We start from the raw sequence: 25,644 nt of genomic DNA, 5'->3' as shown, positions 1-25,644 counted from the left end.
TGAGTGTGTGTGTGTGTGTGTGTGCGTGTGAGCGTGTGTGCGAGTGTGTGTGTGTGTGTGTGTGTGTGTGTGAGTGCGTGCGTGAGTGCGTGTGTGTGTGTGTGTGTGTGTGTGTGAGTGTGTGTGTGTGTGTGTGTGTGGCGTGCGTGAGTGCGTGTGTGTGTGTGTGTGTGTGTGAGTTATCAGGCTGTGCTGCGGCCCCTCCGGACTACAGTTTGAGGCCCTTGGTTTAGACAGCAGCCTCACCTGATTCTTAAATAAGGGGTGGAAACTGAGGAAGGTGAAGAAGCTGATGCAGGGAGAAACCCTCTCTCTCTCAGCTGAGTGACAGTAAAAGACAGTAAAAGTCATGCCCCGCCCCCTGGGACTCTGCAGGGTGACATGATTGGCTGCTTGAGTGGGAGTGGGAGGTGCTACGCTGGGTCAACCAATCCGATGAAGGAGGCCTGAGAAGCTGAGCCATGATGGACAGGGAGGGAGGAGAGTGCTCTGCCAGCAACAGACACCCCCCCAGTCCCCCGTCTTCCCCCCCCCTTCCCATCCTGCTTCTAAAAATAACATAAGAGAGAGAGAGGGAGAGGAGGACAAGGAGAGAGAGAGGGAGAGGAGGAGAAGGAGAGAGAGAGGGAGAGGAGGACAAGGAGAGAGAGAGGGAGAGGAGGAGAAGGAGAGAGAGGGAGAGGAGGAGAAGGAGTGAGCAGAAGCTATGAGATCTAAAACAGACACAGAGGTGAAGTGGGGATGTGTAGGCATTTGCTCTGTTCACCTAGAAACATTGACAATAGTCTGTGAATTGGATTACACACACACACACACCCACGCGCACGCGCACACACACACACACTACACCTTTGAAATGAGAAATGCTGTCTCTCTCTTTGGCATGTTCATCATGCTGGTCTTTTAGCATGTTCCTGGAGAAGTGAATGTTTTATTTTCCCTTTTCAGCATCTGTCCTTCTGTTCACCAAATTTACACCTCCCTCTCCTCTGCTTCATTACTCTCTCCATCCCTATCTCCCTTCCTGTCCTCTGCTCACACTCTCTCCATCCCTATCTCCCTTCCTGTCCTCTGCTCACACTCTCTCCATCCCTATCTCCCTTCCTGTCCTCTGCTCACACTCTCTCCATCCCTATCTCCCTTCCTGTCCTCTGCTCACACTCTCTCCTCCCTTTTCTTTCCTGTCTTGCCTCTCCCGGTGTCTGAGTGGGAGTGTTGCAGGAGGAGATCTTTGCCGCAACGAAGTCCTTCGCAGAGAAGGGACCCTAATTCTTTCGGAGTAAAAATAAATCCAGGCGAAATGAATGAGAAGCTTATAAACAAACAAGAATCGGTCATCTAATGAGCATAGAGAGAGAGAGGCATGCATGTTTTTCACGAGTACTGTGTAATAGTTCCTTGTTCTGTTGATCTTCTCTCCCTCTTAACTGAAGCTGTTTACAGTCAAACTTCGTGGTTCTTTAAATACATACAGACCACACACGCAATCACATCCACACACGCGCGCGCGCACACACACAAGTACGACCACAAAAAAAAAAAAAAAAACGGTTGAAAATGCGAATGAATTCAATCCCAGCGGTCACTGCTCAGGTCGGTGAAACACAGAACATTTCAAATGAGTTTCAACTACTGCTGTCATTCTGGTTCAGCTTATCATTGGCCGTTTTTTTGAAAAAGAAATGAAATGCTAAATGGCCACAGAAAAAAATATTCACTGAATAAATATGAGTTCGTTTCATATTTAATTAGCTGATAATTTGGTAATTGGCTATTTATGTGTGGTATGCAATTTTTTTTTCTAAGCCAGTCTGTGCTTTATCACGAATTCATACCGAACGAATATCGTGCGAAGTCAAGCAGTGGTCGTGGGTGGTGCCCAAGGTCTTCTGCATTGTTTTCACCTGGTCGGTAATTACCCTTTAGGTGAAGCCAACAGACGAAAATGAACTTATCCTATTTTTAAGTACTTGTGTCTGCTACATTGTTTAGTTCTGATAAAATTATTCGTGTCCGAAACGCTTCTGACACTTTAATTTTATTGTAGCTTCGCACCAGGGTACTTTTTGTCCTTCCACGCATTTTGTGAGTATGTGAGCTTATAAACTAATTCAGGGAATACTTTGCAGTTTGCGGTTAGCCGCGTTCCGTTTTATTGATTTATAATCGGCTGTAGGCACCGGTAGTGTGTTTTGTATTCGTTTTTTAACAGAGCGGTGTCAATGTGCATAAAAACTGTTACTAGGTGTAAATTATTATTTTAAAATTCCTAATGAATCTCCCTTTTTGAAAATAGCTCGAATCATGGAAATAGGTAGGACATTCGTTTAATTTAATTTTCGTTCGGTTCTGGAAGAAGCATGTTCCTATTCCCGAAAAACAAAATGGTAGGACGGTTCAACACCCGTTTCTCTTTGAATTTGCACTCTTTGGAGCGCCACCTACTGGAAATTTCTATTCAGCTCCTTGCATCAACTGACCTAACCTCTCTGTCTGCGGGTCGCAATTTATTTGGCAGTCGTTGGGATAATATTTTCTTTCTAAACATTTTCTGTATTGATTAGACACAATGACTTAACTCGGATTTATTGGTGGCTTGAATATCAATCTGTCAGTTGCTGAAATTCATCTTCAGTCTGCAGGTCTGTGAAGTTCAATACAAATTTCCTGCGCAGTGCTGTTTTAAACGCTGGTGGGAGTATGCGTCATTTGTGTGGCAGTTGAGCTGCTCGCAGTATGCCAGCTCGAGCATATGAAATTTAGCACGAGCACAGGGGTTTTTGAACTTAAAGTAGCAAAAAACTTTTGTTTTTCACTTCTCTTACAAAAATCGCATTCCCACCCACCTCCAGTTTCAACATCTTGCTATCTCCTGACCGTGCCTATTTTTGTTATGGCTTTTTCATTACATTTTTCACTTCTCCCGCCTTTTTTTCATGGATGCTACACGAGTCAGAGAAAACTCTCAATGTCGTGATGTAGGTGCGCGTGCACCCCACCCGAAGCGAGCAATTACTGCTCTCACTGCCGCACGCTTATCCACGCACCAAGTACACATACGGCATAATAGCCTACATCTAATATTAACATACTACGGAGAAAAATGAATATTTAAAAAAATAAATCAACAATTTAATATTGCTGATATCGACAAAGAGCAGCTCAAGGGAGATACGTTAACGTTGCTAGGTGCGTCGGATTGTGTGCAGAACTTACAAGACTGACCCACGCGACTTCGCCAGGTGTTTCAGCACAATTTTATATTTATCCTTTACTTATCCAAGTGAATCAAAGTAAAATAAAATCTGTTTTTGTGGGGGGATCTGGTCAAGAGGCTACATAATTTTTGCAATACAGCACATTTAATTAAAACAACCCTGAAGCAGATTGAAATGTAATGTCCCTTATGATGTTCCCATCGAGAATAATTTTCAAACTTCCAAGTGTAATGGGCAATATCTGAATGTCAAAATATATATCCAAAATTACAGTACAATTTCGGCCTACTCTATTAGAGGGTATTTACCACTGCATAGTTTGTCACGTATTGTAAAAAGGAGTCGCCTAAGTGTAGCCTATAGGAAACAGGCCGAGACCTAATGTCACCAAAGCGGCAAAAATAAAAACGAAAAGATAAACACAAACATTAATCGAATGCCAAAATCATACACATTATCTTTTGAACGGTAAGCGCGAGGACCCAGAGACTTCTCGGAGGATGCATCGCGACTGAAGGTGTGTCACGCGCGTTCACGTGACTGTCAGTGGTAGAAAGAAAGGTACCATTTCCGGTGATTACTCACCCCCGCAAATCAACGTGTGTGTGTGTGTGTGTGTGTGTGTGTGTGTGTGCGCGCGCGCCCGCGTGCGGGTATGTGTGTGTCCGCCAGAGAGAGGGACAGAGATTCGCCTAGACACTGATAGCTCCTAATGTGCTTACCTGAGTAGAATGTAGCTACACTAGCGACCCCGCGTGAAAACGCAAGCGTTTGTCTCGCATTATGACGGTGTACAATCAGTGCCGAGAAAAAAAATTTTGCCCCTTACTTACTGATTGTCAAAGTCCTGACTTGAACCCAATAGAGATGCTGTGACAAGACCTGAAACGAACAGTTCATGCGCAAAGACCTATCAATCTGTCTGAATTTAAACAGATCTGCAAAGAAGAATTGGCTAATATTCCTCCACAGCGATGTGAAAGACTGATATCAAATTATAGGAAGTGTTTTGTTGCAGTTATTGGTGCTATGGGTGGTGCCAGCAGTCATTAAGTTTAAGGGGGCAATTACTTTTTCAAATGGTATGGGTGTTTGATAACCTTTTCCGTTAAATAAATGAAAGAATAATTAAGTAAATATGTTTGTGTTTACTCAGGTTCCCTTTGTCCAATATTACATACATTACATATTACAATATTTATTTGTCTAAAGATCTGAAACCATTCAGCGTGAAAAGTATGCAATAATAGATTAAATCAGGATAATGAAATACTTCTTCACGGAACTACATTTGTTCTGAGCACAAAAGCTCGCGATTAAGCAGTTGCACGAGCCGCCCCTGTTTTGGAGACCATGACAGCATATTGTCTTACGTTGTTCTGAAGTGTTGCATGTAGATACAGTGCGATGCATATGAATAGTCGGTAGCCATACAGAACGCTTTGTAAAAAGTCTCACCACTCCTCACTTAGTTGTGCACTCCTTTTCACGTTATGATCAATTCCGTCAATTAGTCACCTATCAATTCGATCAATTAACCAATCTACACCTCATTTGAATGGTAATTTTTTTATAACTCAGTTGGCCAGGAGGACATCTGGACTGAGTCACCACCTGTCACCACCATGATGCGGATAGACAGCCGAAAAGATACGTGAAACTATACACATGCTAATCCGTTTATGACGCATTTCAGACTTCATTTCAGATCACTGATTCTGTTCGGTCTGAAGACTGACTCAAACTCTGCGTTCTCTCTCTCTCTCTCTCTCTCTCTCGCTCTCTCTCTCTCTCCTCTCTCTCCCACTCTCTCTCTCCCTCTCTCTCTCCCTCTCTTCCGCCACGTTCCAAGTCGAACACATTGAACGGTGCCGCAGACTGTGGCTCGTGCAGATCGTTGCTGCGGGCTGGCACGATGTGGGCATATAAGTGGCATAAAGGAAGTGTTCTTTGTCTAGACCAGCGGGCAGCCCGGGAGTGCGGTGTGGCAGAGTGTTTGGGCTGGGGGTGGGGTTTGGGGTAGCCTGTACATAGTTTTCTTAAATTCCCGGGGTGGTATTTCAACAAAGAAGCCCCCCCCCCCCCATGAACAATTTTCAACATATCACCCTCCTTATTGAAAATTTAACAACGGTAACGTACAATTATTAACACAGAATAGAAAATTGACCTTTAATTTAATTTAATTTAAATATATAAATATTGTATTACAGTACTTATCTTTTTAAACTACTAACGTTTATATTTGTTTCACTACATAAGGAACATACACGACGTAACCTATAAAGTTTTGCCTAAATCAAGATGCTAAATCAAGATATACGTATATCTCAAATGTAATGGAGACATGCGTTTACTCTCCTCCACCCCTCCCTCCTTTTAAACCCGAGCGCTTCAATGGGGGGAAAGTGACATCTTTTTCCATTCATGAAAATGCGTCTACATTCTGAGCCGAACTGTTAGAATCTTCGCTAACCCCCGCGCGCCGCTGACTTACGCCTTCAGTCCAATTTCAGTTGAGAAGGAACGGCGGTTGTAACTGAGATCAGACGCTCGTGCACATCAATACGTTTGGGTGAGAGCACCAGGTGCCACTGCACCAAGCCCACGCGCGCTCACATCACACAAATACTCTGAATGGAATTAACTGTCCGAATGTAATATCTCATATCTATAACTACATTGTGAATCTATGCACCCCCACAAAATGCAATATCGCCAGTGACAGTGGTTTTACGACGACACCGAACTCTCCAGAAAGTGTGAGACAGCGATGGGAGTATTAGACAGAGTAAATCGATATCTCTTCTGTATGCACCGGTGATTCGACTCGGTGGTGGGGGCCCGTGGGCTCCGTCTGAAGGCTCCGCCCAATTTTGGTTTTGTCCAAATTGGGTTATGTGCGTCGACGGAGCTCCCGATACGAAGCCTACGTCATCGTCTGGAGAGAGAAAGAGGAGTGACGCTGGAGTAGAGAGAGAGAGAGAGAGAGAGAGAGAGAGAGTGTGTGTGTGTGTGTGTGTGTGTGTGATTGTGTGTGTTTTTGACAGAGAGAGAAAGCTCTTTATCCAACATTAAATAGCATAGTTTAAAATAGTAATTCAATAGACAGAGATATATAGAGAGGGAAAGAGAGATCGCTAATATTGATATGAGACATATCAATCCCTCCCTCCCCCTCTCTTGTACCCCCCCCCCCCCCCTCTCTCTTACGTGGGTGCTAGCGTATCGGGGCCCCCCTTCGGAGCCCCAGCCTATATAAGTTATCGACGGGCAGAGTCCACTAGAAGCGCCAACGCCACAAATCTGCCTCACAACCAGCGACCAGCCGCTGACTGCTTCTCAGTCCGACCGGGGGGCACCAAACAACCACCGGCAAACCGAGCAGGAAGCTTTAACGGACCTGATGAGATGTAAAGAACAGAGAACGTAGCCTATTCAAAAATGCGAAAAAGGTTAACCAGACTAAGACAATAATACAACCTAACAATTGAAACCAAAAGCAAGTTTTATACATAACAACGGGAAAAAAAGGAACTTTCGACAGTTGTAATCTATGTGTGTATCTCGTTGCTGACTGATTCAACAGAAGAAAGAGAGCCGCTCTTTTTAATCACACCGTCCCGGAGAGTTGCACCAACGCCGGCTTCACTGCTTCTTTTCCCGGCTGCGCGGGCTACAATGTACCGGTCCACGAAGGGAGCTTCGAAGGCTCGGAGGGACCAGATCAATGCGGAGATTCGCAACCTGAAGGAGCTGCTGCCGATCTCCGAGGTGGACAAGGCTCGCCTCTCCTACCTGCACATCATGTCGCTCGCCTGCATGTACACGAGGAAGTCCGTCTTCTTCTCTCAAGGTAAACGAAGCTGACAGGCATGTGACGGAACTCTGGCTTTTTTAAAGTTCTTCCCCTCCCCGTTTATATTATTATTAACGGATGCAACAGGTGCAGTTCAGCGACTCAATTTAACTGAGACCGCGTGGAATACAACGCAAGTGTGTCGGATTTCTTGTGTTTGTAATTTAAACGTCCCCGTCGAAGGGTTAGTTCAGTCGTTTTGATGGGTCGGGCGCGCTGTCTCTGTCCAAAGTTCTGAATCGCTCGTGGCGCTGTCCGAGGTTCTGGAATGTTGAGCTGGAAGCAGCGTTACGTTACCGGGGAAGACAGGAGAGCAAGCGACGACATCACGACTATCGATACAAATGTTGGTTCGTTTGTTAGCAACACACAGAGCTGGGCCAACACGTTATAAATTATATGGCAGCAGTAAAACGATTCGGTAAACGAAACACACTCAGGACAGAGTGTTTTGTTGGAGTTAGGACGACAGTAAAATGCACATGCGGGAGTGTTAGAATCTTTCGGAAGTGTAAGATTTTCTTACATAGCTAGTGCGAAGGTTGACAACAAGACCCCTGTTCCCTGTCACCCGCGCAGAAACGGAGACTACCAGCGGCCAAGAAGAGAGCTCGAGATTCATGTCCTCCCAGGAACTTTCGCAGCTGGTGCAGGAGCTGCCGGGCTTCCTGCTGATGCTGACCAGCGAGGGGAAACTCCTCTATCTCTCGGACAGCGTCACCGAACACCTGGGACATTCTATGGTGAGTGCACAGCAATAACGGTGACAATAACAACCGCGATGACAATAACAGCAATGACAACAATAGCAATAATAAATAACCGTCATTGTCATCAGCGTCGTAATCATAATAATCATGATTATGAAACGTTGTTTCGTCCCATTATACGTTTTATGGTTTGTTTTGTTTATTTGTGCACTGTGATTCTCAGTACTGTATTCTCAGTAACTTTATCCGTTTTATTATCAGTGTAGTTTCCAGGTCAATTGAGATGACATATTCGTTGGAAAAATCAAATAAAGGTCTTGGCAAAGAATAGTTTCGATCTACCTGAGCTAAGAGTGGATCTGCCACGCAGGACCTGTGCAGTATTAGCCCTGTGACTCATAATACTTAAATATAGAAAAGCCGCCGTCCGTGGGGGGCGAAAGCGCGAGAGCGTGAGTCTAGGTTATGATTAATTTAGAATAAGGCTCTAATCATCGAAGCTCGTGTTCAATGATCCACGATCGTTAACGATAGGGGGGCTGGAGAGGGTGATTCATCTCACAGACCCACGGATGACACGCTGGAGACAGAGACATGAGTCAGATTAATTCTGGAGAGACGGGTACGGAAGTCTACGGATAGGCAGAAGCCTGGATAACGCCCAAGTGACAGTGGCAGTTCTTCACCAATGCAGTCAATGTCGTTTAAGTTTAGTGCTTCACGAGGACAACCCTGTCTTTCCATCAGGTGGATCTGGTTGCCCAGGGAGACAGCGTTTATGACATCATCGATCCCACCGACCACTTTGTCATGAGAAGTAACCTATCGCCGACAACTTCACCAGACACAGGTAAAACTTCACTTATTATTACCTTTTCTTCTGTTGTTCTTCCTTTATTCCAAGGCGTTGATCGGTTTGTTCTAATAACTGACGATAATGTATTTTCCTCCGTCTCTCTCAGACCGCTTGTTTCGGTGTCGCTTCAACACCTCTAAATCGGCGCGTCGCCAGAGCGCCGGCACCAGACTGACGCTGGTCCGCGCGCTCTGTTTGTCAACTCCGGGAGCCGCCGCCTCGTCTTACTGGACTTCAAATCCCGCGTGGCTGTGCTTCTGCTCCCCTTTGGAGAGTCAGCCGTCCTCCCCCGGCACGCGACCCACCCTGGCCCCACCCGCGGACCACGCCTTCTTTCTGGCGGGGTTCCACTCCCGTCACGGCCAGGACATGAGGGTGCGGGACGCGGACGACAGGTGAGGCTCCACGTGACACTCCAGTCGTTGCCATTACCGACGAAAAAAACAATCGGAAGTAGACCGTATACCGCTGCGTGGGAGAATGTGTGATTTAAAGCGGTTTTTTATCGCTATCGTCCCCCTGCAGCGTGAGCGTGTACCTGGGCTATGACGTGGAAGCGCTGCGCTCTCGTTCCTGGTACAGCCTCGTGCATCCGCAGGATCTACCGCACGCATCTGCGCAGCACTGCAGTCTGTGTAAGTACGCTCAGCGCATAACTGCGCAGCCGCCTACAAACCCTGTACACCTGGAACCTCCGACCCGGATCTGGATTACTCAGTTTGCTGGGGCGGAAACTGCAGCAGGTCTTTTACATCAGTCCCAGTCCCGGGTTTGGGAGGGCTCCCTGGGAGGGCTCCGGGTTTTACTCAGAGCAGTTATCCAGCCAACTCAGTAATCCAGCTCTGTGATACAGACCCCTGTACAACAGCGGTACAGAGGTTATTCAGGGAGCTTCAGGAGATAATGTCCGCACCCTTTCCTGAGCTCCAGGTGATAATGTCTGCACCCTTTCTTGAGCTCCAGGTGATAATGTCCGCACCCTTTCCTGTTTGTTTGGTGGCAGTGAGCGAGGGGAGCGAGGGCCGGGCGGAGATGGTGGTGAGGGTGGAGACGCAGGACGGCTCCTTCACCTGGCTCTACATGGTGCTGCACCTGGAGACTGGAGACAGCCCCATCAGCTGCCGCAGCTACATCGTCAGGTGAGCAGGCCTCGTTGTCAGGGTTACTGCTTCAGCACCAGGAGTCACAGATAACACTCCCAGGCCAGCGTAGACTTGAGACTTGAACCCAGAAAAGGATGGAAATAAATAGTAACAATGAGGAGACTTCATGAAGAATAACCTCTCTCTCCCTCCTCCTCTCTCTCCCTCCCCCTCCCCCCCCCCTCCCCCCGCCCCCCCAGTGAGTCGGAGGCCTGGTCGGTGCGGCAGCAGCTGTGCACGGAGCAGACTCAGCTGGCCCTGGTGCTGAGTGCTAGCGCCTCCTATCAGGACAGCCTGGGACTGCGGTCTCCGGACACGCTGTCCAGCCCGGACCAGGTGTTCACGCCCAGCAGCAGCGGTCTGTCGGGCCAGTCCTTCGACTTCAGCGCCGCCGCGTCCACCAGCATGAGCTCCTCCGAGGAGCTAGGGGGCGCCGCTGCCGCCGACCCCATGCTGGAGGGCCCGCGGTCCAGCCTGTCCTCCCTGGAGGAGGAGGGCTTAGCCCAGCAGGGCGGCCCTCAGCAGCCCCCGCCTCCCCCAGAGTCCGGCGACTCGGCCGCTGGGACTCCGCCCACATTCGACGCTGACATGGACGTCCTCGCCCGGAGTGTGTTCCGCCCCCTCCCCCAGATGCCCCCTCCCCCCCCACCTCTCACAAGGCCTCAGCAGGGGGAGGGCTTCACCTGCTCGCCCCGCTATGCCCCCCAGGCAGGAAGGGGCGGAGTTTCATACCGAGAGGTGCCCTTCATCTCTGCCCCCTCCGCTTGCGCACCTCGTCCTGTTTCCTTCACCAGGCCTTTGCTGACCCCAGCAGGCCGTCCTCTTTCCCTCCCACTCTCCGCCCCCTGCCCCGCCCCCTGGCCCGCCCCCTGCTCCGCCTCCCAGCAGGTCCTCCTCTCCTTGGAGCCCTACAGAGGTCCTCTCCTGTACGAGAAACTGCCCCCCACCCCCGACACGCCCGAAGAGGGAGACTGTGGCCTCCTGCCCCTCCCCCTGACCCTGCCCCCTCTCTATGTGGACGTGCCCCCCCAGGGGTTATTCGGCTACGCCCTGGAGGGGCTGCTCACACCTGAGGCCTCCCCTACAGAACTGCCCCATCCCCTGAAGGCCCAGATACAGGGGGAGGTGGGGCTAGAACAGGAGAGGGCAGAGATTTCCTACCTGGCTCAGCAAATCAGCACCCTGGCTGAGAGTTTCAGCTCCAAACTCTGCTCCTCCTCCAGCCCCACGCTACTCCCTATTGCTCCGCCCACGAAGCAGGATCCCATCTCCCCATTGGGCGAGATGTACCCTGTCAAGCAACTGGACCCACCCCTTTCCCAGGACAAAAGCTCTCTATTTGAAGAGAGCATGTTAGAGTCCTTCCTCCTTGACTTCCTCTTAAACTGTGCCCCTCCCTCAACCCCACCCCCTCCCCTGTCATGCCCCTCCCCTTCCCCCCAGGCCCTTCCCACTCCCCCCGCCCCAGCTTGCTGGTGCCCACACCTTGGTGTGTGCGCCAGTCACATCTGTAGCGTCCAATCGACGCATTGTAATGGCGTGGTTGGGGGCGGGGCAATGGCAGGCACGGAAACAGTCGACATGGAGACAGAGCCTTCCTCTGTCTCAGAATCCCCGGCTGTGCCTGCCACGCCCATCGCCCCCGCTGCCATGCCCAGTCTGCCTCGTGTCCAGCCCCTCCTTGGGGAGCTGGTCACCATGGAACCCGTGTTTGGGGCAGGAGCCTCAATTGCCCCCGTCCTGGGGCAACAACCTGAGTTGCATCAACTCCACCGTGACTGTCCTCCTCAGCACTTTCAGCCAGGTAAGAGAGGTCCGCCCCCTCCACCGTGCTATTCTTTCACTCTTTCCCTCTCACACACACTCCCTCTTTCACTCTTTCCCTCTCTCACATACTCCCTCTCTCACTCTTTCCCTCTCTCACACACTCCCTCTTTCACTCTTTCCCTCTCTCACACATTCCCTCTCTCACGCTTTCCCTCTCTCACACACTCCCTCTTTCTCTCTTTCTCACACTCCCTCTATCCCTCTCTCACTCTTTCCCTTTCTCCATTTCTCACACACTCCCTCTACCCCTCTTTCCCTCTCACATGCTCCCTCTGTCCCTCTCTCCCTCCCTGCATGTATCTGCTGTGATAGGAAGCAGACATGATGGATTAATATAGGCATTACAGATACTAATAATATATCATTAATATAACATCCATCTGTTCTGTGTGTGCTGATCTCCGTTAAATAAAATACACTCACCTCCTCCCTCCCTCCCCTCTCCTCCCTCCCTCTCTTTTGTCTTTCAGATGGAAACGGAAGTGATCCCGCGTTCTAAAATAAGTCTGTGACTTCATTGCGTATGGCATATTGTCATATTTCACGGACATCCACTTTTCCAGGAAAGGGAAAATAATTTAGTGTATAAATATATACAAATTGTATATATATACGTATGTATGAATATAAAAGAAAAAACCAAAAGGACATTTATGGATGCATTCGTATATGTATATTTAGGCATTGCAAATGAAGATGTATGGTTATGTATTTAACTATCAATAATAAGATGAGCCCAATGCACCATAGCAGAGTGTTGTTTGGTTTTGGGGTGCCTTTATTGGAGCAGGGGTTCCCTTATGAGCGCACTTTAATATACAGCCACGTCTGTATGCAATCAGAGTGGGGGACCCCTGCTGTAAAACTGAACTAAAAATATGTATTTAAAACAAAACAACAACACTGTTGATATCACTGCTATTTATCAATCTAAACATCACGACATGTTTACTGCTCCATATTTGCGATGCAGAGGCACAAACTTAAAGCGGAAAACGTTTCCAAGGAAACTTAGGACTCGCGTTAGCCAGTAGCGGCTAACTAGCAAGTTTGCTAGGTTTCGAGGGTTCTCTCCTTTTGCCACACAGGCTGAACCTGAGGTCAAATCCCTCAGACCTCTAGCTGTTTTGAATCCTCCTTGCAAATTATAAATTCCCAATTTTTCAATTCATGAATTGATTTTTACAGAATAAAATTTTAAAAAAAAAACGTTTTTAAGTTTGTGTCCACAAAACATCTTTTTCTGCATCTTGATGAATGGCTTCATTTATTTCAAACATGTTTGAAGTGCTGTAAACATTGTTCTTGCTGTGCTTATTCAATTCTAGAGGAGGCCTGTGACTGGTTTTTATTTTTGGGGGGTGTATGCATTAATATGCCCATTAGAACACAGTGCTGGCCTCCTCTTTGGTTGTGGCCTGTGGGTCTGCGGTTGTGGTACATAGAGAATACCACCATCTGCAGGCCCTGTATGGTATTACAAATCCTTCTGGAGACCACCTTACAGGTAGTCAAAGGGAGGTGGACAGACTGGATTTAGGGGGTGTTGTATCCCCAAAACTCTTGTCAATGCGTGTCAATCCAGTGGCCTGTTGACCTCTACTCTAGTTTTATTTTGAGGGGTCAAGAAAGTGGCCCAGTGATTAGTATATTTAAAAAATGTATTAATTTATTTTTTCAGTAGATGAATAAAACATATTTGATGTTGAGTAAATATTGAATAAAAATAAAAATGTGAATGAGGTATATTTTTATTTACTTTAATTATGCGACACAGGCTGAGAATGGTTATAATTTTCTCTCTGTGTCGATATGTTAACGTAGAGTTGTCTACGGTAAAGTAAAGGATTGATTCCTGTGTCCTAGCTATTATACTGCGACGTAAAAATGTTTACAATGATGTTATTCCTGTTTGCGTGAAAATTTTAAACAACTGAATGTATTTGCACAAAAATGATTAATGTGTTGTGTGACAAATCGGTTGCTTAAATGCGTATATTTATTGCTTTTGTAATGTCGGTCTGTATATAACAAGTTTTTATGTAAGAAAAAATTATATATTTATCGCTGAAGAATGAGCATCGTGAAATTGTTATCTCGTCATCGCTGATAAGTGTATTTGGCTGTCAATCAAATGCATTTATATTAAAGTGCTCTTAAACATGCTGAGTGCGTCTTCGTGTTCTTTGCGACGTTCTGTGATGTCACAATGCCAATGGTGTCAGGACATTTTCTGCTCTTTTTCATCGTCCCTTCAATCAATCTCCATTCTTCTTTTTCCTTCTCTCTCATTTCCATCCACCTCCCTCTCTCTCTCCATCTCTCTCCCGCTCTCTTTCTCTCACGCAGCCGCTCTGGTATTGTTCCGTCTTGCTGTGATAGCGCTGACGTGCGCACCGAGAGCGCGGCTCCGTTTCCTGGATTTTGACGCTCGCGCGGGACACTGCCGGCTTCTCGCCGACGAGCTCCCGCTGCCTGGCAGGCTGTAATTGGCATGCACGCGCTCCCTCTCACTCCGCCTCCGTAAAACACCCACGCGCTCTCAGCGTACCTGCGATTTCTGAAGCAGGCACTGCAGCGAGAACGCCAGACTCTCGCCATATACGGGCATTCCACCTTAGCGCCAAAGCTCGTTCTCTCTCCCGCCTTCTCTCTCTCAATTTTCCTCCCTGTCTCTCAGATTGGTAGGGGCAAACACTGAGATTAGTCCGTGTTGCTGTGTTGAAATCACCCCCCCCCCTCCCCGCCATCCTTTCGTTGGGTAAAAACGAGTCGCTCTAATTCACTGATCCCCAGCCCCTGGTGAGTCTCGTCTGTGTATGTTGTCCACACCCCCTCCCTCCGGTCTGTCACCTACACTTTCCCCCCAAAATAACATCCACCCTCTTCAGTGTCCTCCTCCTTGACCCTCTCAGTGTGAGATTCACCCCCCCCCACCCCCCATTATTACTCTCATCTCTCTCCTTCCCTCACTCTCTTTCTCCCTCCCTCCTTCTTTTCCAGTCCATTTTTCTCCACTACCCACTCCATGCCTCTCTACCTCTATCTCTCTCTCTCTCTCTCTCTCTCTGTATGCTTTTGATTGTTAATTGTGCTTGTGCAGGCTGCTGATATATTGTAGTTGTGTGTACGTGTGTGTGTGCGTGTGCGTGTGTGTGTGTGTGTGCGTGTGAGCGAAGGCTGGTTTTATGAAGGTGTCGGGAGGGGTTTTTCTCTACTGGTTTTTTTCTAGTTGAGATGTTTTAATAAAGACCATCAAAAGTCAAAAGTCTCTCTCTCTCTCTCTCTCTCTCTCTCTCTCTCTCTCTCTCTCTCTCTCTCTCTCTCTCTCTCCCTCTCTCCCCCTCTCTTCAGGTTGGTGAAGCCGGATGTCCTTTCTGCACTGAAGAGGGGTAAAAATAGACAGATCTGAAAAGGGAAAATCAGCAACAATGAGGGCTAATGTTAAAGCTGTTCACACGAGGAGCATCTTCCTGTACTCCATGGCCTGCCTCCTCCTCTTCTTCCTCCCACACATCCCCTCTCTGTTCATCCCTCTCTCTCTCCCTCTTCACAGCTCATCTACCTTCCCCCATTCCTCTGTCTTTGGTCCTCATGTCCCTCATATGACCCAACTCTACCTTCATCATAATCATCATCATCACCATGGTAATCACACCTTTATTCTGTCCTCTTGCCTCTATAATTCTTTCGCTCCCCAGTCATCCTGCTTCTGCTTTGCTTCCCTCTCTCCCTCTCCCTCTCCCTCTCTTTCTCCTCCATTCACAAATGTGAGTGAGTCTGTGAGTGAATGGTGTGTGTGCCCAGGAATAAGTGGGTATAGATAATGGACGAATGGATGGATAATGCAGCAATGCTGAATTATTTTTAAAAACTGGAAAGGTTTTTTTTCTGAGTGATCAAGCACATATTTTAAATGTGTGCTTTTTAAAAAAATTTTAAGGTGAAAGTAGGGAGAGGGCTGCATGGGGCAGCTGTCAGGCGTTACCTGCACTGCTGTTAGGCGTTACCTGCACTGCTGTTAGGCGTTACCTGCACTGCTGTCAGGCGTTACCTGCACTGCTGTTAGGCGTTACCTGCACTGCTGTCAGGCGTTACCTGCACTGCTGTTAGGCGTTACCTGCACTGCTGTCAGGCGTTACCTGCACTGCTGTTAGGCATTACCTGCACTACTTGGTAATAACATCCATTCTGAGGTAAAGCTTTGGACAAAAGCACAAGCAAATAATTTGCAAGCAAATGCAAGCTTTTATTCACATTGTAAACCAGCCCCTAGTTTCTTTAAAAATAGCTGGTCTTGCTTGGGTGTCAGGCGCAAGCTGGAAATGATAAAATGAGTAAATTGCGCCACCCAGTGGTTCAATACTATTAAAGCACACGCTTCACAGAGACGTGGCTCCTCGGCCATGTTACAAGCAAGTTACGTTTCTGTGGCTTGCCTTACACACGTTGCGACAACAATTGCAAGGAGTATATAAACCCTTTTTATTGCAGTTAAGTTGATTGTCACAGTGCGGTGTCAATGACAAAAGAGACACAAGACCCTTTTCAGTAACGGTTATTCAGCCATCCTGACTGCAGATTAAGTTGGGTCCGAGTGCTGGATTTAATTTATTGTATTACTTTGATATCATTTTAAATATAATGCTCTACTCGCAGTCCTGGTGCAATGCAGCTACCGTTAGATGGCGCAGTTAGCATGCTAGAGGAAGTCATACTCCTCTGGTGTACAAGAAATGACCTCGCGATTCGCGATTCGGATTTCGGCTTCTAACAACCTATCCTGAATTCAATTTGGCAACTTCAAACCGAACCATTATGCATGTGCGAGAGCCACTTGTCAAATTTGGTTCTGTAATGAGCGTTTTGGGCAGTTAACGACTCCTCCAACAAGGAATAGTGAAACTTCCTGTACGTCATCAAAAAGCGCCAATTGGAGGGTGAGTCGCGAGGGCAGGTTGCTTTAGATCTTAGCTCTATTTTTCATAATGGGCATACATTTTAAGAGCATATAAACACAAATACATCATAGGGAACAAATAAAAGAGTTTTGGATTTTGGGCGCGTTTATATCTGACCAGGTAAGGGGTAGGAGCGTTAGCTTCAGATTGTGTGGTTGGCAAAGGGGAGACTTTAGCAAGGTGACCGGCGTGAGGTAACTTTGTCGTCTTATCGATAGCTGTTATAAAATAATGCCCCGATGTCTTGCATTACATTAGTGAGTTTCTTAGCTATTTTGCGATTAAGCTTTTAGTTCTACAGTGTGTTGTATCTCACAACATCGCATAGCGTTTGCTATCTAGCTAGCTAGCTAGCTCTCTGTGCAATGTGGTTTCGAGTTGACATTTCATTGTATTCCCTGATGATTTTATTTCAGGAGCCGAAGCGATGGCTTTCCTCGGGAGCCTGAGACCGCTGATGTCATCTCTAATGCAGGGTGGGTTACGCTGTACGAACATCCCTGTCGCATCCCAATAGCATTACTTCTTTGGTGGCTGTGCGCTATCGATTATATGTGTTACATGTATATTTACTTACTGAAGTAGTCATGCGTCATGCATTTATATGCAATTTCATCAAGATGGGTATTCTTGAATTTGATCAGATCTAACGTTAATGGTACAATGGCAATTCATTTAATTCTAATAACGTGTCATCAAATATAATTTCTCAGAGGCTAATGGTGTACGTTGTACGAGTTGCACACTCCCTATTCCACAGCTTTGCATAGCCGCTCCAGTTGTTATGCAGCTCTGTGGTCTAGAGGTTTAAACCTGAGCTTTAAACGCCAGCTGAGGACACTGCAATTAACCCTGAAAGATTTTGAGAGTAATCTGCCATGTTAACCCCCCCCCCCCCCCTCCTCCCTTCCCCCCTCCTCTCCCCCCTGCAGTGTCCCACTGTCTCTCCCCCCTGTGGGTCCGGCCCGGCCTCTCCAGAACCATGGCGACGCTGAACCAGATGCACCGGAAGGGCAAGCCCTCGTCGCCGCCCCCCCGCCCCAGCGCTACCTTCGGGCGCCCCCAGCTGAAGGGCGTGGTCCTGAAGACCATGATCCGCAAGCCCAAGAAGCCCAACTCCGCCAACCGCAAGTGCGCGCGTGTGCGCCTCTCCAACGGCAAGGAGGTGGTCTGCTTCATCCCTGGGGAGGGACACAACCTGCAGGAGCACAACGTGGTGCTGGTGGAGGGGGGGCGCACACAGGACCTGCCCGGGCTCAAGCTCAAAATAGTCAGGGGCAAGTACGACTGCGCCCACGTGGTGAAGAAAAAGCAGTGACCTGCTGAGGGGAGGCGGTGTGATTGGACCCCCCTGGTTTTGTGGGGGGGGCAGGGCAGCACTGGTCTGTTGATCTCTGGACTGGACTTTCGGAATAAATTTGTTAACATCCCTAGTGTGTGGACTAGGGCAAAGTGGACCCTGGTTTTCTGCCTGGAACACATGTGGAGTAGCTGGCACCATCATGTATACCAGTGCATTTAATAAAAAGGTCTTGATTTTTCCTCTTTTTAACATTCATTTCACTTCTTTAGGATCCATTAAATATATTAAATGTGATATACTTTGAGAACTGTTCATATGTCCAGTCTTGTAATATTTAGGCATTTAATTGTAATATTCCCAAGACTGCAGTATTTCAAAAATTTTAATTTTGCAGTAAAAATATGCAGACGTAGCGGTGTATCTGTTTTTCACTACTGCATCTGTGATCCAAAGTGTATTTTCAGTAGCAGCTGACGGAGCTGGGCAACGCTTGTCGTGGAGCGTTTGAACACGGATTTTGGTTGGACAGCATGCGCAGTCTTCAACACACGTGCTGTTTGAAATGGCCCTGTTAACACCTCGGTTTCCTGTTGTCATTTCTCACCTCGTGCTGCACTCTTTTCTGGGGGAAAGACGTTACGTGAAAATGCACGCGGCAATTCCTGTGTTGCCACCAGTTCTGTGTGGGTCACAGAGGATCAAAGTCACAGCCCGCCGTGGGAAGCGGTGGAATGAAAGCGCGAGGTGAGAGGACCAATGCGTGTGTGGCAGAAAACATCCAAAAATATCACGAAGAATTTCTATATTTACTATAAAAATAACAGTTGACCCTCCACGGTTTATACACAATGACTACTGCACATTTTTTTACGTTTTATTTTCGCTGGCTCATTCAAGTAAAAATAACTTATGACGCATTCAGCTTTCGTGTACATGTTCATATAGCAAAATGGCCTTTAATTGTAATATTCCACTAATTTTAAACGTTTAAATAATGACCTACGCTATTGAGGTTAAAATTGTATTACATGCGTCAGCTGATTCTCAGTTGCTCTGCGCGTGGGATCGGGTGTGACGCTAGGTTCCCTCGGCTCAGTAACTGTACGTTTCCTCTGGTTTATTCATTTATTACGTGTTAAGGTGGCTGAATAAACCGCCATTAAAGAGATGGAGCTCAAAGGAGTTGCAGCCGACTGTGAGTGCGTGCACATATTCAACTTCAAAGTGGCCGGGGCGTTCACACCTCTCGCGTGGCCGCAGGCCTCCACGTGCGCAAGGCGTAAAGAGGCGTGTGCTTTCACACGCATTACAAACATCGCGCGTGCCTAGTGTCAAAGATTACCATTTGAATCCACAGATTTGTTTTAAAACGACTCTTTCAGATACTGATGGTAGCCTAGATATGGAAAAAAACGAATGTGTGTGAATAAGAAAATGGGGTAATCTGTCATTTTTGAAAAATATCTTTATTAGCTTTGTAGACAGGATAATCTTATTTTCTTTTCAATTAATTGTACTCGTATAACCCAGTGGGGCGTAGTGTGACATTTAAAAAAAATATTATTTTTAATTCGAACATGTTTTATTCAACAGAAAGGGCATCAAGTAAGCTGATCAGAATTATCAACAAAGACTGGGTTGGCAAACGCTGTGATAATTGTAAGCTTCTCACGAGCCGGGTGTGATTGGTTTTATTGCCACAATAGGATGCGTTTATTGGCGTTATTAGAAGTGAATTCGGAGTTGGTTCTTGAAGGCGGGGCGCCAGGCCAGCTGGGTGGAGCCACTAAGAATAATGTCTTATAAGGAAACGATAAAAAACGACACACTGCTCAAACTCCACACAGACTAACAGGATCTTAACATTGACGGGCAGGATAGCAGTCGATCGGATACCGAACTCTGTTCCTCTTGGTGATCAGGAAAAAGACGCAGCAATGGAGGTGATAATGAAGTCAAGTGGAGCCAACCTGAAGGTGGATTTAAAAACAACAAGAAAGGTAAAAACAATCAAGAGATTTAAAGTGTACATTTGGAATTGCAGAAATTACTTTGCTTAGTTCACACATATTTCCAGTGTTACTTTAATAATCCTGAAGTTGTTAGAGAAAGACCTTTTTGTTTTCTATGTCCCATGCTTGTTAAATGATAATGCTTACTTAGCTTGTAAGAAATGCCTTGTTTTCAACGACAGGTGTATGTGATGTGTGAGATGAATTCGAACAGTTGAGCAGTTCTGAATGCATAGCGAGTGTTCCGTGCGTAAATCAGCAACATCGAGCCTAATTCTGTATTGTGTCTGTTTGCGCAGCTCCTCAAACCGCAGGTGGAGAAGCGTCGGAGGGAGAGAATGAACCGCAGTCTGGAGAGCCTGAGAGCGCTGCTGCTGCAGGGGTCCCAGCACCAGGTGAGCACCAGCGCCCCCTGTCTGCCAGTCAGTGCCAGTGTCTCTGTCAGCCCAAACTCAAAATACAGCTTTACCTGCCGACCAATATACACCTGCCAATATACACCTTCCAATTAGCACCTTTACCTGTCCACTACACACTTTTAGCCTCTCTCTCCCTGTGTAAAGTGTGTGTAATAACCCCTCTCCCCCTCTGGTAGGCGCTGGCGAGTCGCAGAGTGGAGAAAGCAGAGGTGCTGGAGCACACGGTGCTCTTCCTGCAGAGCGCTGCCCACAGAGGGGCAGCTGAAGGCAGCCAGCAGCAGGACTTCCAGGACGGGTTCTCCACCTGCCTGCAGCGAGCAGCACGCTTCCTGCGGGACAGCAGGGCGGGGCGGCAGGGGGAGGGGGCGCTGAGCGTCACCCTGTCCCGTCACCTGACGCACCTCGGCCCGCTCCCCAGAGCTCCCATCAGCCCCCACTCTGCCCACACGCAGCCCAAGGGGCAGAGCGCCCAGCTGGGGGGGCAGAACTGGCACTGCAGCCAGCAGCATGGAGCTGCCCTCAGGAACAGCCCCTCCCACCAGCTCAGAGCGGCCCTGGCACACAGACACCCCAACCTGCCCCAGCCCCCCCACAGAGAGGCTCTGTCAGCCCCCACAAACAGCCAGTCACCATGGAGACCCTGGCCCTGAAACCAGCTTCAAGATAGACACTGCCTTCCGATTGGACTGAGACACTGAAGGAAAGATTTATATATTTTATGAAGATTTGTACGTTTATGAGATGTATAGCATTTATAATTTCTGTTGTATATCGTAATGTAACAGCCAATTATAGCTCTTATTGCCAAACAGACCCTGATCTGTACCCTGGTGCTGGTTTGAAGCATCATTACACAGTAGCTCACGTGATTGTGTATAATTCACATCAGAGACTGCTTGTGAATATTTAAAGAGGAAATTGTTATATATTTGAACTTTATTTTCTAAAAGATGTTTAAGTCTTTGTAAATAATCCGTTGTGTATATATGAAATAATAGTATTTATCATATGACTCCGTTTCTGAATGAAAACTTGTATATCTATATATTTGGAGGTTGAAATAAAAAAAGAACTATCAAAATGTTTTTTGCTCATTTTACCTTATTTTGACAAGAATGCAAAATATTACTTCAGTAACTGGCGTGCTCAACACAGTTTGTTGTCATTGTTCCCATAAGTGAAAATTCATCCTGTGAAAACGCAGTTTAAAGGGCGTGCAGAATGTTTCGTCTTTCTACTCACCTGCTATTTCAATAGCACAATTGACACCTCAGTTTGAGATTCGCGGATCCTTGTTGTCTGCTGTAAATCGCGATCTCGTGCCGCATAAATTAGAGCAAAAGGTGCGGATAGGGCACGCGCCAGTTGCCCCCACTTCCAGCAGTCGCACCTATTTGATGTTGCAGACAGGAGGATCAAAGGCTTTGACTGCCATGGGAACGAGATGGTCAGAACGATGGAAGTGAGAGGTTTTAATCCGACTGGCTTTTTATTTTAATTTTAGGACACATTAGCCTTTATTACAGCACGCTAGCCTTCCAAAGCATGCATGGCTACGGCTAATAAATAACTTAGTAATCTTGATACAACTTCAAATGAACTATAATCCTGCAAAATACGAGCCGTGTTTTCTCACCGAAAGGAAGAGTTTGACAAATACGCTCAAGAATATGCAATTCATTAAAAAATATTTTCTGAGGAAGTGTGGCAAAATGAAATATCTGTAAAGAATTCCAGATACTACACTGTCCTCCTGATGTTTATAGAATAACATATTCAGAGCTCAATCAATTCACACAAGGTAGATTTCATTCTCAGAAGTGTAATGCATTTCATCCCTCTTCGGTTCAAATAATTTTGTGGGAAATCAATTACATTTTATAATCTGGTCTTGAAATGTATGATAGGTTTAAATGAGTTCGACTGTTTGCACAATCCAATCGTTAATTTATTTTGGAGAGCAAAATTAGGGATACTGTAGGTGCGTTGCGCAGGCAGAGTGAACACTTCCAACTCCAAAAAACCTTCCAGTTAGCGTATGAACATTCGAAAGTACAGTTGCATCCAGTTCTTATAAATTTTGTAAATACGTTTGTAAAGTTTGTCCAAAAACAGAAGGCACGAAATAGATTAAAATGAGAAAGTTTGTAATATCCTCATTTTAAACTGTTATCAGACGCTGGCCTATGTCATTGCATTGCTCGGCGTGTGAGCGTGGGACCCGATGAGAAATTCTGTTCCCGTCGCTCGTGGGAAAGAAGCAATTCATTTATAATACCTGGGTTTGAACATTTTGTTACCCGCTAGAATTGACTCGCAGTCGGTGACAGAACGAGTTCAAAGGAATTCTTTACCAGGCGCAGTTCTCACTGTTCCAAGCACGCGCGCCTCGCCATGGGAACAGATTATCTCAGGTGGGGGTGACAGCAACACGCGCTCAGTGTTCACACCTGTACAACATCAACGGCTAACTTGTATTTGCAACGCGGCCCATTTACAGGAACATCTTATTTGCTTTTCAATTAATTCTACTAGTTTGCTCAAAGGGGCAAAGTGTGCAATTAATGGCGGGGCCATTTTTATCTGAACCTGTTTTATTCAGCAGAGAGGGCGTCAAGTAATCAGACAGAGCTACGAGGACTGGACCTTCTCCGAAGGAAGACTGACAAACGTCCATTTTGAATGTTTTATCGAAAATATATTTTTATTCGAACGCGTTTTAATACCATCCCAGTTCGAAATTTAACTAAAATAAAATGTGTGACATTTCACCGTAAAATTGCACAAGGAGGCTCACGTCGTGGCGGTTCTTAGTTTCCCAGAGCCGGGTGTGATTGGTTTTATTGCCACAATAGGATGTGTTTATTGGCGTTATTAGAAGTGAATTCGGAGTTGTTTCTTGAAGGCGGGGCGCCAGGCCAGCTGGGTGGAGCCACTAAGAATAATGTCTTATAAGGAAACGATAAAAAACGACACACTGCTCAAACTCCACACAGAGTAACAGGATCTTAACATTGACGGGCAGGATAGCAGTCGATTGGATACCGAACTCTGTTCCTCCTGGTGATCAGGCAAAAGACGCAGCAATGGAGGTGATAATGAAGTCAAGTGAAGCCAACCTGAAGGTGGACTTAAAAACAACAAGAAAGGTAAAAACAATCAAGAGATTTAAAGTGTACATTTGGAAATGCAGAAATTACTTTGCTTAGTTCACACAGATTTCCAGTGTTACTTTAATAATCCTGAAGTTGTTATAGAAAGACCTTTTTGTTTTCTATGTCCCATGTTTGTCAAATGACAATTATTTTTGACTTAGCTTGTAAGCAATGCCTTGTTTGTTTTCAACGACAGGTGTATTTGAGGTGTGAGATGAATCCGAACAGTTGAGCAGTTCTGAATGCATAGCGAGTGTTCCGTGCGTAAATCAGCAACATCAAGCCTAATTCTGTATTGTGTCTGTTTGCGCAGCTCCTCAAACCGCAGGTGGAGAAGCGTCGGAGGGAGAGAATGAACCGCAGTCTGGAGAGCCTGAGAGCGCTGCTGCTGCAGGGGTCCCAGCACCAGGTGAGCACCAGCGCCCCCTGTCTGCCAGTCAGTGCCAGTGTCTCTGTCAGCCCAAACTCAAAATACAGCTTTACCTGCCGACCAATATACACCTGCCAATATACACCTTCCAATTAGCACCTTTACCTGTCCACCTTTAGCCTCTCTCTCTCTGTGTAAAGTGTGTGTAATAACCCCTCTCCCCCTCTGGTAGGCGCTGGCGAGTCGCAGAGTGGAGAAAGCAGAGGTGCTGGAGCACACAGTGCTCTTCCTGCAGAGCACTGCCCACAGAGGGGCAGCTGAAGGCAGCCAGCAGCAGGACTTCCAGGACGGGTTCTCCACCTGCCTGCAGCGAGCAGCGCGCTTCCTGCGGGACAGCAGGGCGGGGCGGCGGGGGGAGGGGGCGCTGAGCGTCACCTTGTCCCGTCACCTGACGCACCTCGGCCCGCTCCCCAGAGCTCCCATCAGCCCCCACTCTGCCCACACGCAGCCCAAGGGGCAGAGCGCCCAGCTGGGGGGGCAGAACTGGCACTGCAGCCAGCAGCATGGAGCCGCCCTCAGGAACAGCCCCTCCCACCAGCTCAGAGCGGCCCTGGCACACAGACACCCCAACCTGCCCCAGCCCCCCCACAGAGAGGCTCTGTCAGCCCCCACAAACAGCCAGTCACCATGGAGACCCTGGTCCTAAAACCAGCTTCAAGATAGACACTGCCTTCTGATTGGACTGATACACTGAAGGAAAGATTTATATATTTTATGAAGATTTGTACGTTTATGAGATGTATAGCATTTATAATTTCTGTTGTATATCGTAATGTAATAGCCAATTATAGCTCTTATTGCCAAACAGACCCTGATCTGTACCCTGGTGCTGGTTTGAAGCATCATTACACAGTAGCTCACGTGATTGTGTATAATTCACATCAGAGACTGCTTGTGAATATTTAAAGAGGAAATTGTTATATATTTGAACTTTATTTTCTAAAAGATGTTTAAGTCTTTGTAAATAATCCGTTGTGTATATATGAAATAATAGTATTTATCATATGACTCCGTTTCTGAATGAAAACTTGTATATCTATATATTTGGAGGTTGAAATAAAAAAAGAACTATCAAAATGTTTTTTGCTCATTTTACCTTATTTTGATACAAGAATGCAAAATATTACTTCAGTAACTGGCGTGCTCAACACAGTTTGTTGTCATTGTTCCCATAAGTGAAAATTCATCCTGTAAAAACGCAGTTTAAAGGGCGTGCAGAATGTTTCGTCTTTCTACTCACCTGCTATTTCAATAGCACAATTGACACCTCAGTTTGAGACTCGCGGATCCCTGTTGTCTGCTGTAAATCGCGATCTCGTGCCGCATAAATTAGAGCAAAAGGTGCGGAAAGGGCACGCGCCGGTTGCCCCCACTTCCAGCAGTCGCACCTATTTGATGTTGCAGACAGGAGGATCAAAGGCTTTGACTGCCATGGGAACGTGATGGTCAGGACGATGGAAGTGAGAGGTTTTAATCCGACTGGCTTTTTATTTTAATTTTAGGACACATTGTCGTGTCTAGGAAACGACAGAGTTCCACGCCAATCGCCAATCTGTAGAAAACAATTTCAGGAGGGAAAAGACACAACAGCAGCAAGCTCTTCAGAAAGTTTAGACTTTATTGCACAGGTGCACAAAGCCGGATCAATTCAGGGGAATTGAACCTCGATTGTCAGTTTTGCATACATTTTATACACAATTTGTGCCCACAACCCCCCTTTAACACATTTCTAAAAATATCAGCCATCTGGTC

General features: G+C 46.8%; 4 protein-coding genes across 6 annotated transcripts; all 4 read left to right on the top strand.

The window, feature by feature from the left end:
- The first annotated feature begins 6,462 nt into the window (after positions 1 to 6,462).
- npas4b (neuronal PAS domain protein 4b) lies at positions 6,463 to 13,777 on the top strand. Its single transcript, XM_064352942.1, has 8 exons — positions 6,463 to 7,074; positions 7,657 to 7,820; positions 8,535 to 8,637; positions 8,750 to 9,038; positions 9,169 to 9,278; positions 9,647 to 9,782; positions 9,986 to 11,589; positions 12,083 to 13,777. Exons 1-8 carry the CDS (start codon positions 6,900 to 6,902, stop codon positions 12,109 to 12,111), a joined length of 2,610 nt encoding a protein of 869 aa, XP_064209012.1. The 5' UTR covers positions 6,463 to 6,899; the 3' UTR covers positions 12,112 to 13,777.
- A 2,546-nt stretch (positions 13,778 to 16,323) lies between these two features.
- On the top strand, positions 16,324 to 18,114 carry mrps12 (mitochondrial ribosomal protein S12). Of its 3 annotated transcripts, none has more exons than XM_064352983.1 (3): positions 16,324 to 16,552; positions 16,990 to 17,049; positions 17,506 to 18,114. In XM_064352983.1, the coding sequence occupies exons 2-3, from the start codon at positions 17,001 to 17,003 to the stop codon at positions 17,889 to 17,891; spliced, it is 435 nt and encodes a 144-aa protein (XP_064209053.1). In that variant the 5' UTR covers positions 16,324 to 16,552; positions 16,990 to 17,000; the 3' UTR covers positions 17,892 to 18,114. The 3 variants fall into 3 exon arrangements, with proteins under 3 accessions (XP_064209053.1, XP_064209052.1, XP_064209054.1); XM_064352982.1 differs by having other exon boundaries at positions 16,551 to 16,693; XM_064352984.1 differs by lacking the exon at positions 16,324 to 16,552 and adding an exon at positions 16,559 to 16,767.
- Positions 18,115 to 18,261: 147 nt separating this feature from the next.
- On the top strand, positions 18,262 to 24,971 carry LOC135264220 (transcription factor HES-2-like). Its single transcript, XM_064352977.1, has 4 exons — positions 18,262 to 18,620; positions 23,379 to 23,456; positions 23,776 to 23,871; positions 24,065 to 24,971. Exons 2-4 carry the CDS (start codon positions 23,394 to 23,396, stop codon positions 24,536 to 24,538), a joined length of 633 nt encoding a protein of 210 aa, XP_064209047.1. The 5' UTR covers positions 18,262 to 18,620; positions 23,379 to 23,393; the 3' UTR covers positions 24,539 to 24,971.
- On the top strand, positions 18,642 to 21,390 carry LOC135264216 (transcription factor HES-2-like). Its single transcript, XM_064352975.1, has 3 exons — positions 18,642 to 19,876; positions 20,188 to 20,283; positions 20,484 to 21,390. The coding sequence occupies exons 1-3, from the start codon at positions 19,814 to 19,816 to the stop codon at positions 20,955 to 20,957; spliced, it is 633 nt and encodes a 210-aa protein (XP_064209045.1). The 5' UTR covers positions 18,642 to 19,813; the 3' UTR covers positions 20,958 to 21,390.
- Positions 24,972 to 25,644: the final 673 nt, after the last annotated feature.

Source organism: Anguilla rostrata, chromosome 9, assembly GCF_018555375.3.
Source record: "Anguilla rostrata isolate EN2019 chromosome 9, ASM1855537v3, whole genome shotgun sequence".
In the NCBI taxonomy this organism is placed as follows: domain Eukaryota; kingdom Metazoa; phylum Chordata; class Actinopteri; order Anguilliformes; family Anguillidae; genus Anguilla; species Anguilla rostrata.
The sequence above is the reverse complement of the archived record's forward strand: the minus strand, read 5'-3'. Positions and strand labels throughout refer to the sequence as shown.